Genomic DNA, 19,048 nt, shown 5'->3' with positions numbered 1-19,048 from the left:
CTGCTGCCTCGACGCTGCTCTCCCCACTCAGGCGAGGCCTCCTGAAGGGCTGTTGGAGCCCCAAACCTTTCCCACGCCGAGTGGCGGGCACCGCCGACCCATCCCAGGAGCTGAGCCTGGGCGAGCTGAGCCTTCACAGACTCTGCTGAGACTGAGCCCCTGCCACAGGAGGAGGCAGGAGGACAGCTGTGGGGTCCTTCTGGGTAGGAATGCCTGACTCCCCATCCACCCTGGGCTGAGGGGCTCTGGTGTGAGAGCAGTGACAGAATGACAGGCCAGTCCAAGAGGAGAGTTGAAAACAAGATTGACGTAACCCTTTATTGCAAATTCTAAAGTAAAAAGATGTACAGTACAAAGTAAAATTGAATTTTCAGACTATAAACTTCCAATCCACTTATACATTCTCATTTCTCAAGCATTTCTGCCATTTCTGCATAAACGGAGCAGGGAACAAGTCGAGGGGGTGAGGGAAGGAGATACAGCAAGGGGAAAAAATAGTGTCTAGAATAATCACAAACCCCAGAAGCAAGTGAAAGGAAAGACATTTTCTCGACCTGCTGTCCTGGTGATGAGAAGCGGGGGTGGTTGGAGCAGTGCAGTTTAAAATGGCTCTCAGAATAGCAGCATTTATGGTACCATTTCATCTTCCGAAGTCCAAATTATACTTTGCCCTTCCCTAGTGCCTTTGCCTCTGTATCTCAATAACACTTTACAAAACATTTAGTTAAAGCCTCACAACACCCCTGTGAGGTAGGTCAGTATTATTATCCCCATTTTACAGATGGGGAAACTGAGGCACAGAGAGGTTAAGTGACTTGCCCAAGGCCACATAGCGAGCCAGCAGTCGAGCTGGGGATGGAACACAGGAGTTCTGTCCCTTTTCTGGAACCACTGGACCACGCTCCCCTTTACCTATATACATTCTTCACACACACACACACCACACATGCACACCCGCCCACCCCACCCCACTTAGCCTCTATGTACAGCAAACAGCAGTGGGGGGCAGGGGCAGGGGGTGCCTCAGGAGCGCTTTAACGGAGGAAATCTTGGAAAGGGGATCCAAGAAAGCATAGAGCTGGGTGACAACGCAGACTCTGTGCCAACCTTGGGCCCCTCCCAACCCTGACTTCCTCTTCTCTCCTGATGTCCCCCTGGCTGAGTAATTGCAGCCGATTCTTTAGGGGTGGGGGTACCTGAAAATCAACGAAGCTTTTTGCAAAACTTTGGGCAACATCTGAGAAAAGAAAGAGGCATCGTTACAGAAGATGCCCAGGACTCAAGTCACAAAGTCCTAACCCATGGCAATCTCACCTCCATAGCAGGCCTGGAGGCTGGGGGCCGAGGGGACAAGGATGGGGACTGACCTACCAGCCATCTCTCTCCAGAGTGGAGCTACTGGAGTGGACTAGAGTGGGCACTTCAAAATCCTCCTGAGTGTTCCTGGACCGGGAGACATGGCCTAGAGAGGGATGTCCCCAAAGCAGGGCAGGGGGAGGGAGGGGGAGGGGCGCCCCTCTCCCCTGCACGAATGTGAATGAGACCAGCCCTAGTCTGCTGGTTTATCTGTCAGGGTGATGGAGGGCAGGGCCCAGCATTAGCTAGCAGAGTGGAGGCTGGTGGGCATCGTGCTTGCCTGAGCTTTGGGGCACTGGGATAGTTTTTTTCTTCACATACTGGTGAAAAAGACAGAAGGCCAGCCCAGCTGGGTTGGCCGACATCCTCTCGGGAGCTCTGCTAGGTAGACTGGCGAGGAAGGGGTTTCCTGTAAGCACCGCCCGGCCGGGGGATGCCACATGCAATGGGTGAGCGGGGATGTGGGCGTCAGGACCTTGCTTCTCTCCAGTCTCTACTTCTCAGCCAGCATCTTGTGAGAGGCCCTCTGATTTCTCTTCCTTCCATTCCCCAAAGGTGCTAAGGTCCCAATTCCCAAACCCCTCCCAGGACTCAAGAATTGGGATAGTCAAGCAACAAACGCACACCAAGACAGGCTTCCCTTGTACAGTAAAAAGGCTCATTTTTATTTTGTTTCCTTTTGGCTTCTAGTAGTGACTGATGTACTTTTGATCACGTCTCGTTGAGAGCAGTGATGGCCTCTACACATTCGCTAAAACACTGATCTTCCCTACTGGTCTGTCACACGTTGACATTGGTTGCGGCGAAAAATAAAAGAACTCTGGGCATTGTCATTCGGGGCCTGACTGGGAGTTTCCGCTGATCTCTCGCAGTCGACTTCTGATGCCGGAAGTGGCTCATTTACTGAGGAGTGGGAGTGGGTCCCGTGGACTCGGGAAGTTTCTCCCACTCTGGCCCTCCACCTTAAATCACGGAGTCTCCTCGTCCTGAGTGACAAGGAGGTTGAGGGAAGAAGAGGGGAAAGTGTTTTCACACACAGACCAGCAACCGTGTCCGCTGCTGCTCAGTGGCTTTGCCTCTCTGCATCTGAAAGGAACAGCATCACACGTCTTTTTGCTCTTTGTCCTTTTTTAAAGGTGGATTGTGGAGTACAAATACTGCACCAAGGACCTGGCTACAAAAAATAAATATTTATATTGTATTTATATCTTTATATATATATATATGTGCAGTGATACTGTGGCTGCTGCTGCTTTTTGAGTGGCCTCGTTAATATTTGGCAAAGCATTGCCACATACCCACTCAGTGAAGACGTCCGAAAACGTCATCGCTGATGCTTTCAGTTCAATGCCTGTTAACTGCGGGTGTAAACTGCTGGTGATGGTGTCATTTACTACCAAAGAAGTGTGGAGCAGGGCGACGAGTGAGCGAGTGAGTGAGTGGGTGGAGGGACGGTGGGTGACGGAAAAGAAGGCGGGAGAAGTTTAAAAAAGAAAAGTGAAACTTCAATAGAGTGGAGGTGGCTTCTTCCCTATGAAGCTGGCTGACAGGTGTCAGATACCAAGGCCCATGTATGTTACTGAGGAGACAGCTTGCTGGCTGGGATCAGGGTCTGGGGAAGGACAAGGTCCGATCTCAGAAAAACCTCATTAATATGCTCTAGTAGCTCTTGACATCACTAGCATGAGCGCCTGGAGTAGCGAGCAGGATCTCATAGCTCTGTTGCCCATCTCAAGACCTAAGAACAATTATGAAGTTTAGCCAAATCTTGCATAGAAGTGGTTAGAATTTATTGCACATTGGAACAAAAATATATATTTTTTTGTTGTTTTGGAAAAGACCATTAGCAATAAAAAATTTTTTGTCTGTCTGTCTGGTTTGGGGATGTACATTGGCTGACAGCATCTCTAAGTTCTAAGAAGAAAGAAAAGTATAAAAAATAAAAATAAACATGACAATGGCATAAGCCAGAAGCCATTTCCTATTTAATAAGTTAATAATTTGTATTTACAAAAAGGCATGCCAATAAAATAAAATGATATATTACAGTATTTATAATTCTCTTAAAAAGAATAACCACACGTGTCAGCTTCTGTTTTGTGCTGTTGACGATGGAGCCTGTGCATGTTACTACACATCCATCCTAGCAGTTAGCAGGGTCACCGAAAGGAATGCCTCCCCAGCCTGTATCGGGTGTAGCACAGAAAGTCCTACGGGTGATGCTGCAGAAGCAGGCTTACGAGAGCTGGACAGTTTCGAACGGTCCACCAGGACAGAAAGCTCTGCTTACTGACTCGCTGTGGTTTGTTCTACACAAAGCTCGTCAGGTGGACTGTGCGATTACATCCACAGTGCTTCGACTGCAAGGCAGATTGGTGTGTCTGATTACGGGTGGCTTTTTCCCCTCTGTTGCAGGGTTCAGGAAGAATTTATTTGGGTTTGCATGCCAGAGTCTCTCCTCATTCTTTGTACAGACTTCCTGACACATTCCACTGCAGCATCTCGGCTTTGAAATCTAGTCACTGGATGAGAAACCCCTGGACTAGGAACTGTCTTTCCCAAAGCAGGAGATGGAATGGAAGATACGACGCTCCCCCCAAAGCCAGCCTCCAATGACAATGGGCAGGTTGCTAAGCACACAGCAAAACTGGCTGAAAGGGAATGTGCTGGGGGAAGCTGGAACATCTTAAGAATTAGCATTAGGTCGCTTTCTCATGAGAACCAGTGCAATAAAGAAACCAAGTGGGCTTGGTTCAGAGGCAGCTCCATCTCTACCTCAGGTCCCACCAGTGACTATTCTAATAACAAATGAAATAAACCACAGCTGTAGCCCCAACGCTGCTGCCCTCACCCGCCTATGTGGGTAAGGGCAGCCCTGCTTGGTGGAAAAATGTGATGGAGGCAAGAGGAATCATGCAGCGTGTAAGCCCGCGATGATGCCTCTGTAGAAGAGAGAGGCCCGGTCAGCACATCCGAACCCTCTCCACACGGACCCGAGCCCCGAGAAAGCCACGATGCAGAAGGACATGATACTAATGAAGTGAGCACCCCTTAACCCCCCACGAAAGGTTGTTTGAAGTTCCCCAAATTACCCCCAGAGATAACATGCTACTTTGAATAGCACTTTCATCTCTACCCCAAGTAAGTGTCAGTTCTCCAGTATGAAGGCTAAACAACCATCATAAATATTGCGAGATACAAATGAACCTTTTTTTTTTTTGATTTTTGTTTTTAGCCCTAGGATTTGGTTTTACAGTGACATTATTAATACAAGCCATTCGAGATCAAAGCTTCCCCATGTACGGGACACAGAGCAGCATTAAATAGTTCATCTTTCAAAATGTGCAACAATGGCTGTATGTTAGAGATGTCTGTTAAACATATACACACAACGGATCCATCTGCTTGTTGGACTGGGTTTGTTTTTTGTGGGTGGTAGTGGTCAATTGGTTGGCTATGTTTCCCTACCCAGAGGTGTATGAAAGACTTCTAAGAATTCAGAAAGAATTGCAGCGGGTATGGAACTCTTACCATTTTTTCTCCAAATACAGTGAACGGTGCAGGGCCGGGTCCTGTCCAAAGGCTGACCCAGTGCAGGGGACAGGATTAGTAGTGTCCTGTGGTGTATGGTTCTCATGCATGACTTCTGATCACGGCATGCCATCATGCAAATCATTTCTACGCATTGAACGAGCACAATGTTTGGAATTGGCCTGAGCAAGTCCTCCTCAGCCTGAAGAAGCCTGATTGTTCTCCCCCACCCATCTCCAAACCACGTGAAGCCCATGTGGAGAAGATGCGGTTTATGTCAAAGAAACTGACAACTAAATGACATGGGCTAAATGTGAGTGTGTGTGTGTTTTTTCTTTTTGCTGCTTAGCTTAACTAATGTAAGAATGCAAATATAGTTTGCATGAACAAACAAACTTTTAAAGTGATGCTTTCTGCTTCTGAGAATCAACAAAATGAAAAAATAAAATCCATTTGGCTGCAACGGAAATATGCTGGTCCCGGCAGCCTCTCCTCTGTTTTTGTATCCTGTTAGTTTTGTCCTAAGTTGCATTGACTGATGTGGAACATGCAGTAACCACCTGCCCAAGCATTAGAAAATCTGTGAGTCCAGGGAGCAGGGTCCTTTGCCCTTGGCAGGTCACTGCTCAAGATGCAACCGTGTGACATGGTAAGCAGACTACGTTTGGTATAGATCTTCAGGAGAGTGTCTCCACAGCTGTTCTGCATTGATAATATTCAGGAAGTTTGTAAACAACCTTTCACTTGCAAGTTTTAAATCTGTACAATATTTACTCTTTGCTCTCCTCTAACACTTGGATTCTCTGACCTCTTTTTGTCTTTTGGCTCTTTCCCTTCTTCCTTCCTCTGCCCGTTGCTGTTTCTCTTTCTCAGGTTTAGTTACACTGTCATAGGATGGGAGGGAGGCTGTAGACGGGGTGCTCTCTTTTTTCTCCCGGTGTGTGCCTCCATTCTCTAGCTTATTGGAAGTTGTCTTTTTGCAAATGAAGCCCCGCCTTGCTAAATGTCCCCGGTAGGCGCGCTGCAGGACCACTGCTGACACCTCTTCCTGTTTGCGCCGCAGGGTGGTTGTGATTGGCTCGTAAGACACTTTGGAAGGATTGGATGCCACGAACCGCTCCTCCATCTGCTGCCGAAGGATGTCCAACTCCCCGCTATCTCCCAGGACCCGCTTGGTGAAGGCAAAAAGGATGTCCAAGCAATGGATGCGATCCCCACTGACCATTGGCAGATCCATGGCAATGAGCTCAATGGTGTTGGGCTTGGGCACTCGGAGAGGATGCTCCAAGGCATCTGCAAAGTCTGCCAGCTTACAGTACTCGATGAACTGGGTGGCATCGGGGTCGAACTTCTCCCAGATCTCATAGAAGGTCTCAAAGTCGTCCTCACTCAGAGGGTCTGCACTCTCCTCTGTGGCTACACTGAAGTTCTCCAAGATGATGGCAATGTACATGTTCACAACAATTAGGAAGGAGATGATGATGTAGCTTACAAAGAAGAAGATGCCCACTGAGGGATTCCCACAGTCTCCCTTGAAGCCACTCCCTGGGTGTTCCTTATCCAGACTGCAGTCCGGGGGGCGGTTGAGGATGGGCAGCAGCAGGCCATCCCAACCAGCTGAGGTTGTGATCTGAAAAAGGCAGATCATGCTGTTGCCAAATGTCTCAAAGTTGAACATGTCATCGATGCCAGCCTCATGCTTCACATATGCAAAATTGGACATCCCAAAGATGGAGAAGATGAACATGACCAGGAAGAGCAGAAGGCCGATGTTGAACAGAGCAGGCAAGGACATCATTAAGGCAAAGAGCAGGGTACGAATCCCTTTGGCACCTTTGATCAGACGCAAGATGCGCCCAATACGGGCCAATCGGATGACTCGGAATAGGGTTGGGGAAACAAAGTATTTCTCAATTATATCAGCCAGGAACATTCCTAAGAAGAGGAATAGAAGAAGAAAGGTCACTGAGACTGGAGACACCCTTTCTCTTTACTTATCTCACCTGGCACTATGGACCCTTAAGTTCAAAGGACTTTATAGAATGAGTGCCTTACTATTCAATCAGAACTCTCACAGTAGAAAAAGAAAGTCACATGTTTCAAACATATAGAAAAGCAGAGAAAGCAATAAAACAGACACCTATGTACCTAACACCCAGATTTAATAGACACTAGCATTTTACCAAATTTGCTTCCTCTCTTCATCCCTAGAAGCAACCACAATCCTGAAGATGGTATGTATCATTCCAGTGTCTTCCTCATTTGCTAAGTGTGGATCCCTAACTAACATAGAGATAGCATCCTACCGTGTTTAAGGGATAATACTGTGTCTGTCTTTTCAGCTCTCTAACTTGCTTTCGAGACTTAACATTATGTTTGTGAGGTTGGGCTCCACTGTTAAAGTAATTTCATTCATTTTAACGGTTGAATGGTATTCCATTTTATGAATAGTTCCTCATTTATCTGTTTCCCACTCAAGGACAACTAGTTTTTTTCAGATTTGTGCATGCAGACTGATTCCTCTCCAAAATGCTATCAAATTTCCATTTCCACAACCATGAATGAGAAGCCCTGGCTCCACCCCTGGACTTCACTCCCCTTTGGCTGTGATGTCTTAGTTATTCCATTAACACCACCAATTTCCAAAGTATCTTCTTCCTAGCTCTGAAAAGACATCTTTGGTTTCTCATTGCCCCATGTCCCTACTCTACCAAACTAGCCTAGAAAACTAAAGGGACCTCTCATGAGTGGCTTTTAACTCAGAGCTTCTAGATTTTGTGTTTAAAGCCATAAATCAGAAACCAGTATGAGCAGATAATAACATCAAGGCATTAGTAGGATATAAAAGTAGAGTGTGAAAACATACAAACCAGAGGGTCTTTTTCTGCCTACATTCATCGAGGGGTCCACCTCAACCAGACCACCTGCCTTTAAACTACAGAGCAATAATGGGAGCCCAGTGAGGGCCACAGAAGGAAGAGGAGATGAAAGGGTTGGGAAGTGACAGCTGAAGGGAAGGTGATGACATCTCTTCCCTCTCTTGATGTTGAGGCCCCGACCAGACAACGTGAGCTTCAACTGACATGAAGGATTTAATTTAAATAAGGAAATATCTTTCAACTATAAGGATTCATAAATACGGAAGTAGTGACACGCAGAAGGCTATGGAATCTCCTTATTTGAAAGTTTCAAGCCACCAAAGAATCTTAGCTTTCAGGAAGGGACAAGATGCCGTCAGTTCAGAGAGTGGCCAGGTACCCTCTTAGGGCCTCTGGTGGAGCTGGAATTCCATGGGGTGTTTGAACTTTCAAGAAAATCTCTACCTCAGCTGGGACCCAGGATAAATTTCAGCTCCTTCTTTTTCTTTGTCAATTAAGTCGCAACCAGTGACCAGAAGAAGTCAGGTAATTTATGTACTACTTGCATTCCGTATATGGTGGGCAAGTAAGGCTTCAGAGAGGAGACCATGCCAGATGAAGGTTTTATAGGACGAGCGTGCATTTGTCCCGGGGGACGGGGAGAGAGGGGCAGGCAGCAATCCGGGCAGTGGGAGCACCATTCACGGGGTCCTCTAGGAGCAGCCAGGGCTAGCGCTATCCCAGCTTCTCTTAATTTAAAAATATATTTTCTACACTTCTGTTTCTGAACAAATTAATGATATTTAATAAAAATCCCAATCATCAAAAGAAACGCTATTCTTCCTCTCTATTTTTAAGTACCATCTGAGAATAGGGGCCATGGTTTGGCCTGTGGGTTTTCCATCCCACTCAGTGATGGGTGGACAGAGAAAGTTCAAGAACAGCGCACAAGGGCAGCGTTGTCCAGAGCGTTTTGTGGGAGGTTATGAGTGTGGACTCAATGCTGGGCACTGGGCTTGAAGCCTGCTCACTCACTGACCAGCCACATGCTCTGTGCCTCAGTTCCTCACGATACTCAGAGGGTTGTTGGAAGGAGTGTAAAGTACTGAGAACAGTGACCAGCACATAATATGTGCATTAAAATATGAGACACCATTATTATTACTTGAACAGAGGTTGCTGTGCTCAAATAAAGGCAGGATGGTGTGTTAAACGGGATTCTTTACTGCAGGCCTTCCAAGAGTCTTCTAGAGGCTAATGTGTCCTGTGACCCTCCAAAGGGAAAGTCAATGTACAATGTCGACCAAAGTCATTTCATCATGGGATTCTTTTCTTGGGGAGAAATGTATGGGATTACTGTTGCTATAGCAACACACTTTTGTACATGCTGCCCTGGAAAAACACAAACGGATCACATCTTTCTCCTACTGATCACCTTTCAGAGTTTCTCACTGGGCTTGCAGCAAAATCCCTATTGTTAACCCGGCTTAAAAATGCATTTCACAGTCTGATCCTAGAGCTAGAACTAGAAAGTGACGCAGGCCAAGGGGAGGGCCAGCTGCCTCCTGGTGCCCATAGCCACCGCCTTGCTAAACCAGTGTAGCCACCAGACTCTGGGACTGGTTCCCACGGGTCTCAGGCACTCCACTTCTGCTAGCATAAGTCAGTCAAACCCACCTGGAGCCAAGGCACTGTTTCACCCTTCGAGACACTTTTTAGGAAGTCAAGGAAAAGTTCTGGGAGGGCAAACAGCAGGACAGCATTTCCTCTGCTTGCCAGGACATCACCCTTCCAGGCCTTTTTGGCGAAGCAAAATGCCACAATTGCTGTTAAAAACCGACTTGAGTTCTGCCTCTGCCACTTGCTAGTTGAGTGACCTTGGACTCTTTATGGTGACAACAGCCCGCTTCCTGGGCTGTCATAAGGCTCAAGTGAGGTAACGCAAGTGAACGAACTCTCAAATCATACCTGGCACACGGTAAATGCACACTGCCAGCAGCAGCAGCACGACCACTTACCATCACCACCAGAATCTCCCTAGGCCACTTCATCAACATCCAACTCAACCATCTCTCACCATTCCTTTTTCCATTTTGTACTGCTGTTGTAGCCATATTTTTTAATACATTTCGTTTTTGTTCTTTTTTTTAAAGATTTTATTTTTCCTTTTTCTCCCCAAAGCCCCCCGGTACATAGTTGTGTATTTTTAGTTGTGGGTCCTTCTAGTTGTGGCATGTGGGATGCCGCCTCAGCATGGCTTCATGAGCAGTGCCATGTCTGTGCCCAGAATTCGAACTGGCGAAACCCTGGGCTGCCGAAGCAGAGTGCATGAACTCATCAACCACTTGGCCACGGGGCCGGCCCCTTAATACATTTCTTTTACCTTCTCTGTTAGAATTTAAACTTTTTGAAAGCAAGGATCAAATCTAATCTTCCCCGCCCCCCAACCACAGAATTTACAATCCAAGCCTACTCTAAAGACTCAGTAGAAACCCCTCGGCCACGTAACCTGCTGGGCGGGCCCATGGGATGACGTGGGGGTACACACGGCCTTCAGCTGTGAGTAAGCTGCCTGCACTGCAGACCTGTGGAATTCGTCGCGCTCCCAGGAATCTCGTCCTCAGGGCCAGTCGGGTCCCTCTCGCCCTCGCCCGCCTGCCCTGCTCACCCACGATGGAGAGGATGACCACCACGAAGTCGAAGATGTTCCAGCCGATGGTGAAGTAGTAGTGCCTCAGGGCGAACATCTTGAGCACGCACTCGCAGGTGAAGAAGATGACGAAGACCAGGTTGATCCAGTAGAGGATGTTCTCCATCTGCTTGCTCTGAGTGTCTGTCTCCACCATCATCGTCACCATGTTAAGGCAGATGAGCATCATGATAACAATGTCAAAGGCTTGTTGAGTGACAAAATCAAAGATGATGCCTTGGATTTTGTTCTGGGGGGTGGAAAGATACAAAAGGACTCATGAAAGCCTTTCCAAGCAGGCTGTGGAAGCCGCCATCCTGTTAAGCAAAGCACTCTCCGCTGTCACCTCTGTAATACCGGCCGGCTCCATCCTGCTGCTGCATCAGGATGTCAGGAGCACGGATAGAGACCAACATCAACACTGCCTCATCAAGAGTCTGCTAAAATTGCCACCCTTCTCTTTTGTGTCTATGATACCAACCATTTCTGGATGTCTTTCTACCTCTCCAGCTGCTCCCTTTTAGTCTCATTTGCTGGCCATTTCTTCTCTTACTTAACCCCTTCTTTCTCCCTAGGAGAGCTCATCTGTTCCTATTGCTTACATACTATCTATGTACTTACGTTTCTCAAGATTTTTCTTCTCCAGCCCAGAGCTGCCCTCTGAACTCCTGTGTTGCTTACCTGACATCTCTCGCTGATGACTCATAAGCATGTCAAGGTTAACAAGTCCAAAGCAGAACTAAGTCCTTCCCCCTGCCCCTCACGCAGCTGGTTCCTCTCTTCTCTCAATCATTCATCCAGTTTCTAAGCCAGCAATCTGAGGGTCATCCTTGTCTCTTTCCCCTCCCTCACCCCCATCTGATCCATTGCAGGTCCCGTCGATTCTCACCCCCAAAATTTAACTTGAATTCATCCATTTCATTTCATTCCTCTAGCCTAAGCCAGCATCATCTTTCATCTGGACTTCTAGAAGAGTTTCCAAATTGGTCTCCCTGCTTCCTCTCCTGCCCTCATCCAGGCAGTCTCCACACAGTAGCAAGTGTGATTATTTAAAAACATAACCAGATCGCATCATTCTCCTACTTAAACCTTTCAATAGTTTGTCACTGGGCTTGCAATAAGATTCCTGCTGTTGGCCTGGCTGAAGAATGCTGTTCACAGTTTGCTGCTGCTCTTCTCGTGCCCTCTAGCTCACCGCAGCTGCCCACACTACTGTTTCCTGCTTGTAGGGCCTCGTTCGCTTTTCCTGGATCTCTTTCCCCAGCATTCTGGCTCCTTCTCGTTCACTCAACAAGACCCTCCTTACTGAAGCTTTCTTTGACTACCCTGTTGAAGCAGATCCCCCACCTCAAGCCTCCATCATTCTCTGTCATGGCCCTCCAGTTAATTTCTTCTCACAACATTCCACATTTATAAAGCTGTTTGCTTACTTTTTAAAAATTGAGATATAACTGACATATAACATTACATTAGTTTCAGGTGTACAATACAATGATTCAATATTTGTATATACTGCAAAATGAGCACCACAGTAAGTCTGGTTAACACCCATGCTTACTTATTTATGGTCTATATCCCCCACTATGTTGTAAGCTCCATGACAGCAGTGTCTAAATTTCGTTCATCTCTTTATGCCTAGTGCCTGGTACGCAGTAGGAAATCTATAAATACTTGCTGAATGAGGACTGATCACTCTTTATTAATGTTTCCTCGGCACCAAGCTTTCATATTTGAGTGTGGAAGAAAAGGCACTCAGGTTGCCACGTGCAAAGTACTGAACAGAACTTTAGAAACATTAACCTTCTTCCATTTCTTTTAGTCCTATTTATACCACAAAATGGAAACGCTAATATCGAGGAAATACAAAAAGCATTCTCTTTCTTAAGATCTCCCTGATTTTTTTTACGTACCTAGGCCCCTGAGCTGGTGCTTATTTTCAGGGCTCCTTTAACTCAGTGGTTTTCAAAGCCCCAGGGTCTCCTTCCTCTCAGAAGGTGGTGAGGGGCAGGCCGGGAACAAGGCAGGGGATGAAGAGGGAAAATGCTCTGGGACTCCCCCTCTTGATCCAAACAAGGTAGTTAGCTCTATTTTTATTTTTACAAATTAGGTTGCCAGGTGAGCTTTTATTTTGACAGTTCTGCTGGTTTTTTAAAATAAAAAGTGACTTTAAGTGAAAGTCACAGAATAAGGAACTTCGAGCCTGGCTTTGGGGGTTAGGTCCCATCCAGCTGGGTTGTGGCTTCAGGAGCAGAGCACCTCCTCTCTGAAGCAAGAGGACAGCCACACACAGAGGGGAAGCAGCATCCCAGCCCCCAAATCTGCTTTACAAAAGGCTCAGTTCAAGAGAGGAAATTGGGGCGGCAGCCTCTCCTAGTGTCACCCTCTTCTGCTCCCCCAAATAGCTGGAAGCATTACTTTAGCCTCCGGCACCTCCTTGCAAAGACTTCCTGGTTGGGTAGAAAGCTGGGAAAATAATGACCAAATCTCCCTCTCACTGGGAGGAAAGAGGTCAGCTTCTGTTTTCATTTTCCCGTGTTCGTTTCTAGTGGTCTCTTGAAACGTCTCCCTACCAGGGCCAGAGCAAGGTGGTTAACGTGCCAGTTCTCTGCGGCTGCCCAGGGAAGGCTCAGGGGAAAGATGGAGCACAAATGGAAAAGCGCTCCCTGCTCTACTGTGGCCTTCCTCGGGCCTTTCGGAGGGGGTGGGTAGGAGAGGATTCGAGGGCACAGGCAGTTTATCACCTACCCTATTCTTCCTCCCTGGAACCCTACCAGCGTCTTTTCCCACATGGGGTTTTCCTCCGCCCTCCGCCTGCACAGTGCACTCACCAGGGGGCGGGGGATGGGTTTCTGCGGTTTCTTTGAGCCCAGCTTTTTCATGGCATTGTAGTACTTCTTCTGTTCTTCAGTCATGAAGATGTCCTGACCTCCAAAGTAAAGGAGGGAAAAAGAAGATGGGCAATTACAACTGGCTCTCACGTGCCGCGGGTGTGGGACCTAAGGCTCAACACTGAGGCCTGAGGGAGGCTTACGCCCCCTCCTTTCCAGAGCTCAGTTGGGCTAACGGTTGTCCCAGAGTGACAGAGACCTGGAACAACTATTCGAATTCACAGACACCTGCCTTTGTTTTCACTTGGGATCTCTGAGATCTGCTAGTCGCTAGGAAGAAAGGAAACGGACTATCCAATTCCACACCCCCAGGAAAGGGTTAAACTTGAGCAATGACTCTGAAGATAGTCACAGCCCACTGGTTCCTAAATTTTTTTTGGCCTGCTTTCCTGATAAATTCTAGAAAAAAAAATTTTTTTAAATAAAAAGATTTTCAACTCGTGGCTAATGGCCCATTTATTTCTGACAATATTAAAAATTTGGAAATCCTGGTACAAGAAAGTTTGAGGATTTCCTTGGAGTTTATTGGGACAGACTTGATTTATAAGATGAATGACAAGAGTAATCTTTTCAATTTGCTTTGGAAAAATTGTTAACCATCTGGGACAAGTAAGCCAGTGAACTTTCCAAGGATGGTGTCTCGAGTCCCAATTTGCTAGTGGTGCCCGGGGACCGAAATGGATAAGTAGAAGTCTAGACAATTTCTGCTTCTCACAACAGCTATTCATCTGCTTCTTTCCTTTTCAATCCTGTCCCTAGACCCTCTCTGACCCTACCTCCCTCTGGTGGGAGGCCAAAACCAGCAAAAGGCCTCAATAAGATGGCTTGTAACTGTGGTAAACCACACACTGCAAAATCCAGCCCCCAAAAGAAAGAGTTGGTTGGGGCTAAGGTACAGTGGGGACAGTGCCACAGTGAGGTGATAACATGGATTTCAGAGAAAGAGAGGTGTTCTCTCTCTAGAGACAGGGACGGGAGTGCCTCTCATCTGGACTGATCTCTAGCCACTGGCAAGGAGGGGAGGAGACCTATCTTTTTCTTTTGTTGATTGAAGTTATCAATGATGACACCAATGAACAGGTTCAGGGTGAAGAAGGAGCCGAAGATGATGAAGATGACAAAATAGATGTACATGTAGATGTTGTCCTCATACTTAGGCTGCTCATCAGGCTGTGAAAGAACCAGAGAAGAAGGAAGAGAGTCAGCATCTAGCGTGGAGATCAGATGGGTGATTCTGACATGCCAGGGCCCTCAGCCATAACTGACCACTTAAGCTGCTGAACAAGCTGGGGTGGGGGAGCCCTAGATTCTCTTTGCCTCTCTCCTTCACCACATTGGCAGGTCCTGCCCTAAGAAGGCACTATTCCTGCCATGTGGACTTCTCCATGTGGAGAAAATGCAAACCATAAGGCGAGGGGGCGGGAGGGCTGTCTGCTAGGAGCCACACTTATTTCAAAGCAGTGCTGAGGCACAGACGGCTCCACTGGGGCCAGGCTAAAATCAACAAGCTACTCATCTGGAGCCAGCATAAGAGAGTGAGGACTCACTGAGAGGAAGGGGGTGACCTACAATCAATAAAAGCAGCAACAAATGTTCTAGCCTCTCTCTCTCAATGAGCCCCACCACGCTGCCTGCTCTCTGGCTATCTGAGAAGGTTGTGGCTTCACCAGGTATTCCTTACCTTTCGGGAATCTACGGCTGCGTACATGATGTCCATCCAGCCTTTGAAGGTTGCCTGGCAAACAGAGTCAGTCGTTAGACTGTGCCTGTCGGGGGGTGGGCGGGAGTCTACGCAGGGGTCCCAAAGCCAGGCTTAGGATCAGTGAGAACACAAGACAGGGAGCTCGGGTGCAGCCTCACATGGACATGGAATTCTCTGTTTGTTAATAAGGATCCCAAGGGAGCTTTGTCTAAGTCCCTGAAAATAACATCAAAGTTTGGCAGAGAAACATGTTGACAATGGTAATTGAATCAATACTTTTACAAAGGGTCTTGAAATGGGTCTGGGAAGGTTACTTAAGCTAGGACAAAGCCATATTTATGAGTGGTGGGAATCTAGCGAGGGTACTTAGAACTTAACCATCCATTGAGGAGTCGTTTTTTAAAAAGGTGTTAAACAAGCAACGGGGGTCTGAAAAATTCATAGCTGTATTAAAAAGTCAGAACGTTTCCCCTTTTAATATACATGTTGAGCCTATGGTGGTGGCAATAACTGGCTTCATCCTAGGCAGCCCCTTCCCTGGCCTGATTTTGGATACAAATATGGGAAACCAATTTAATAGTCTCCATGTTTTATTTACGTTCTATTTACTCCACCCGAGTGTAAGTTTTCTCAGGGGATGGGCAGTTCTTCATTCATCTGATGGCCCTAGGAGTGCCGTCCAAGGCCCTGCCGGTGGTGGGACTCTGAAGACAAGGTTTGACTGGCTGGTTGATGTGCACTGGTCTCTGGGAGCTGTGCCAATTCAGATTCGATTTGTGTACCCCAGTTTCTTGAACTGGGATAGAACAACACAAGAGCCTTGGAGTGGGATAAACCACTGTTCATTCCATTAACATGCCTCCTACTACTAGGTAACGGTTAGTACTTACTACATGTGCCGTCGAGTTGAGAGCTTCACCTGCCTTATTGCATTTAATACTCCCAACAACTATATGATGGAGGCATAGTTGCAATAGTAACAAAAATACATAACAGCAAATACCATGAATTAAGCACTGCTATGTGCCAGGAATTGCGCTAAGAAATTTTAATAAATTATCATGAATCCTCTTATCAGCCACACTAAGATAATATTATCCACATTTAATAGATGAAGAAACAGACTCAGGGAGGCTGAGTAATTTGTCCAAACTTATGTATCCAATAAACATGAGTGTGGCTCAACCGTACATCTGTCTGATTGCAAAGCCTAGGAGTTCCCAATGCATCATAGTCTTGTCAAACACTCCAAAAAAGTGGGAGAGGAAAAGGAAACCAGGCATGATGGAATGCTACATGATTAAAATAAATCCTTCCTTACTGTGACGCATTCGAGACCTTTCTCTGGGGTTGAGCTGACTTATATAAGAGGTGGCATCACAGCACTGCCATGTTCTTCTCTTCAGTTAACGTTAGTATAGCTGTCATGTAGGACTGTCCTGCTCCATCAAAATTGCCATCATCTATATCTATTTTGGTCTATGCACTTATCTTCTTCATTTTTTTCTTCCTCTTTAACTAGAAAATCTGTCCTAGACAGACAAGGTGACCTCTCTGCGACTTTATTATGCTGCAGGAATCTTTATTTGTTGCTGAGCAGAACACTGCTTCTGAGCACAGTGAAAGATGCCCTTTGAGTGAGGTCTTGGAGAAACCAGAGTACTCGGGAAAGGTGTCTCCCAGGAACTGGTCTGGGAAATGACGTCGTTTGCTGCAGTCTATGAAGAGTAATCCTGATTCTGGAAGCAGGGTTGAGAAGGAGCCAAATGAGATTTCTGCTAGCCATCTAAGTTTCACAGAACTGAAAGGATAACCATACTCACCACTTGAAGAAGCGCCAGATAGCCGGCCCCGACGTTGTCGAAGTTGATCTTCACATTCTTCCATCTGATTTCCGTATTGTTCCCCTCCATGAGCTTTTCACAATCAGTTTTATTGTTGACAATCTCAATTTCAAATCGGATTTCAGAAGTCTCGTTAAAGCAGTAGTGGTACTTTCCCGCAAACAGGTTAACTCCCATGATGCTGAAAATCAGCCAGAAGATGAGACACACCAGCAGCACATTCATGATGGAGGGGATGGCGCCCACCAAGGCATTCACCACCACCTGCATTGGAAGGGGGAGGTTGCTGAGTGTCGGGAGGAGCTATGGGCTAGCACACTCTTTTGATTTCCAGGAGGGGAATGACATTGTATGGCTTGTTCTGACTACAGAAACATTATGGTCCCTTTGGAATTAGGGTAACTGGACAGATCCACAAGTAGGACCAACATTTTCTAAATCTATGAGACATTTTTGAGGAATTCTAATAAATTATGTATTTATTTCCTCCAACACAAATCCCCCTGCCCAAGTTGACCTAGGTGTTCTCTCCTAGGCACCAACCTGGACCAAAAAAATTATTTCTTAGTCCAGTCTCCCTCTTCGCCAACTCACAAAGTACGCCGCCGTGGGAAAATCTGAGAGAGTTCAAGCTCACTAGTTACCTTTCAACAGACATTCCCCCTCTGCAAAACAAGGCATGACTGTTCAAAACCACAGAGAACCACCCTTCGGGGTTAGCAGTGAATCAGTCAACAATACATAAAGTCTCTTTTATGACTATGCAAGGCCAGTTATTTTGTTTCAGGCAATAGCTGAGCATGCATATTTTGCAGGCTCAAGAAAAAAAAAAAAGCTATATTCCCTCTACCAAATAGGATAAAATAAAATCTGAACAGATGTGTTTTTCACACAAGGTTCATTCCTCTTCTTCAGCCTTTTTTCCTGACTTTGTAGGCTTCTAAATCTCAGAGTCGCCCCCTGCTTGGCTAACGCTGACGTCTCTGCTCAGTCAAGGGCTTGACTTAACTCTTCACAACGTATTACGAAGAGCAAAGACTTAAGTTTTCTGTAGAGTTTTGGGTTAGATCACTGCTCTTGAAACCAAAAATTGGCATATTGTTAAAAATCACTGGCTATGGTAAATTCAGGAATTAAAAAAAAGCAAAGAAACAAAATCCATCAGGAACCAAAGTTTCTGGGGTTGTCTGTAACTCTGATTTCGCTTCAAACTCTAGGTGAGAGTGGAAGACAACACTTCCACTGTAGCAGCGGTTTCACTAGAGGAGTTCCACCTGCTCACAAAAATAGCATTTCAGGTGGCAGGCTAGAAAACAAGGCTGACGTTCATCTCTGCCCTGAGTCTCACTTGCTGGTGTCTTAGTGGGACTGCTAAGGTCAGAAAGGTGACCCTAAAATGGGAAGAATGTTTCTTCCTTTCCCTAGTACCCTAGGAGGATTAATGGAATCAAAATAAAGACACTGGATATAAATGAAGTCTTCTAAGTTTTGTTAGGAAGTGACAACACCATGTCCATGTCAGTTTTCCATTGTAGGGAAGACAGAGCAGGTTGCCAACTAGCACAGCGCGGAAAGGGCTGAAGGAGCTGTGCCATGGAGGGAATGCCAGGGGACAGCTGTGGGCTCTGATTCGAGCCCGACCTGGGTTCAGGTCTTATCTTCTGTTTTTGCCCTAGATTGCAATGTCACTCATTGGAACATGTGGCTGGGAAGAGCTGTCTGTTCTGTCCTGTATAAAAAAGGCAATGATATTCTGCTAAGGAGTCACTCTTCCTTAGACTGAAATATTGGTTTTGTGTTTCTCCAATTCCCATATGAAGGTCTTTAGATTGAGAGGCAGTTATTTCTTAATTCTTAGACCAAGAAATCTCTTATAGATCAAACAGCTCTGTCACTAGTATAAAATCATTATTCTTTGATTGTTCATTACTTTGAGCAAGGAAAGCCAGAATATCTGAAATCTGAAAACTCCCCGATGTTATTTTGCAGAATGATATTCATATTTATTTATTTATATTACCAGATTTGTCAGGTGATCAGATCTGAATTTTACCTCCTCATTCTACGGTTGCTCACCCTTTGGTGGGAGCACCAGAAAGCAATGAAATGTGCAGAAGAACAGGCAAAGGGAGGATGATCCACAAGAAGAATAATCATTTCTTAAATGATAAGAGAGTAGA

At 46.3% G+C, this 19,048-nt stretch overlaps 1 protein-coding gene across 11 annotated transcripts in view; it reads right to left on the bottom strand.

The window, feature by feature from the left end:
* Positions 1–287: 287 nt before the first annotated feature.
* Positions 288–19,048, bottom strand: part of SCN8A (sodium voltage-gated channel alpha subunit 8) — a 176,470-nt gene continuing 157,709 nt past the window's right edge. For all 11 annotated transcript variants that reach the window (XM_070621361.1, XM_070621362.1, XM_070621364.1 and 8 more), the window contains 6 exons: positions 16,848–17,132; positions 15,004–15,057; positions 14,355–14,492; positions 13,263–13,367; positions 10,414–10,684; positions 288–6,822 (listed from right to left, as the gene is read on the bottom strand). In XM_070621361.1, coding sequence (XP_070477462.1) covers positions 5,675–6,822; positions 10,414–10,684; positions 13,263–13,367; positions 14,355–14,492; positions 15,004–15,057; positions 16,848–17,132 — 2,001 coding nt within the window. In that variant the 3' untranslated portion in view covers positions 288–5,674. The remainder of the gene's footprint in view (positions 6,823–10,413; positions 10,685–13,262; positions 13,368–14,354; positions 14,493–15,003; positions 15,058–16,847; positions 17,133–19,048) is intronic.

The sequence above is a fragment of the Equus przewalskii genome, chromosome 5, assembly GCF_037783145.1.
Source record: "Equus przewalskii isolate Varuska chromosome 5, EquPr2, whole genome shotgun sequence".
NCBI lineage: Eukaryota > Metazoa > Chordata > Mammalia > Perissodactyla > Equidae > Equus > Equus przewalskii.
This window is presented reverse-complemented; position numbering and strand designations above follow the sequence as displayed.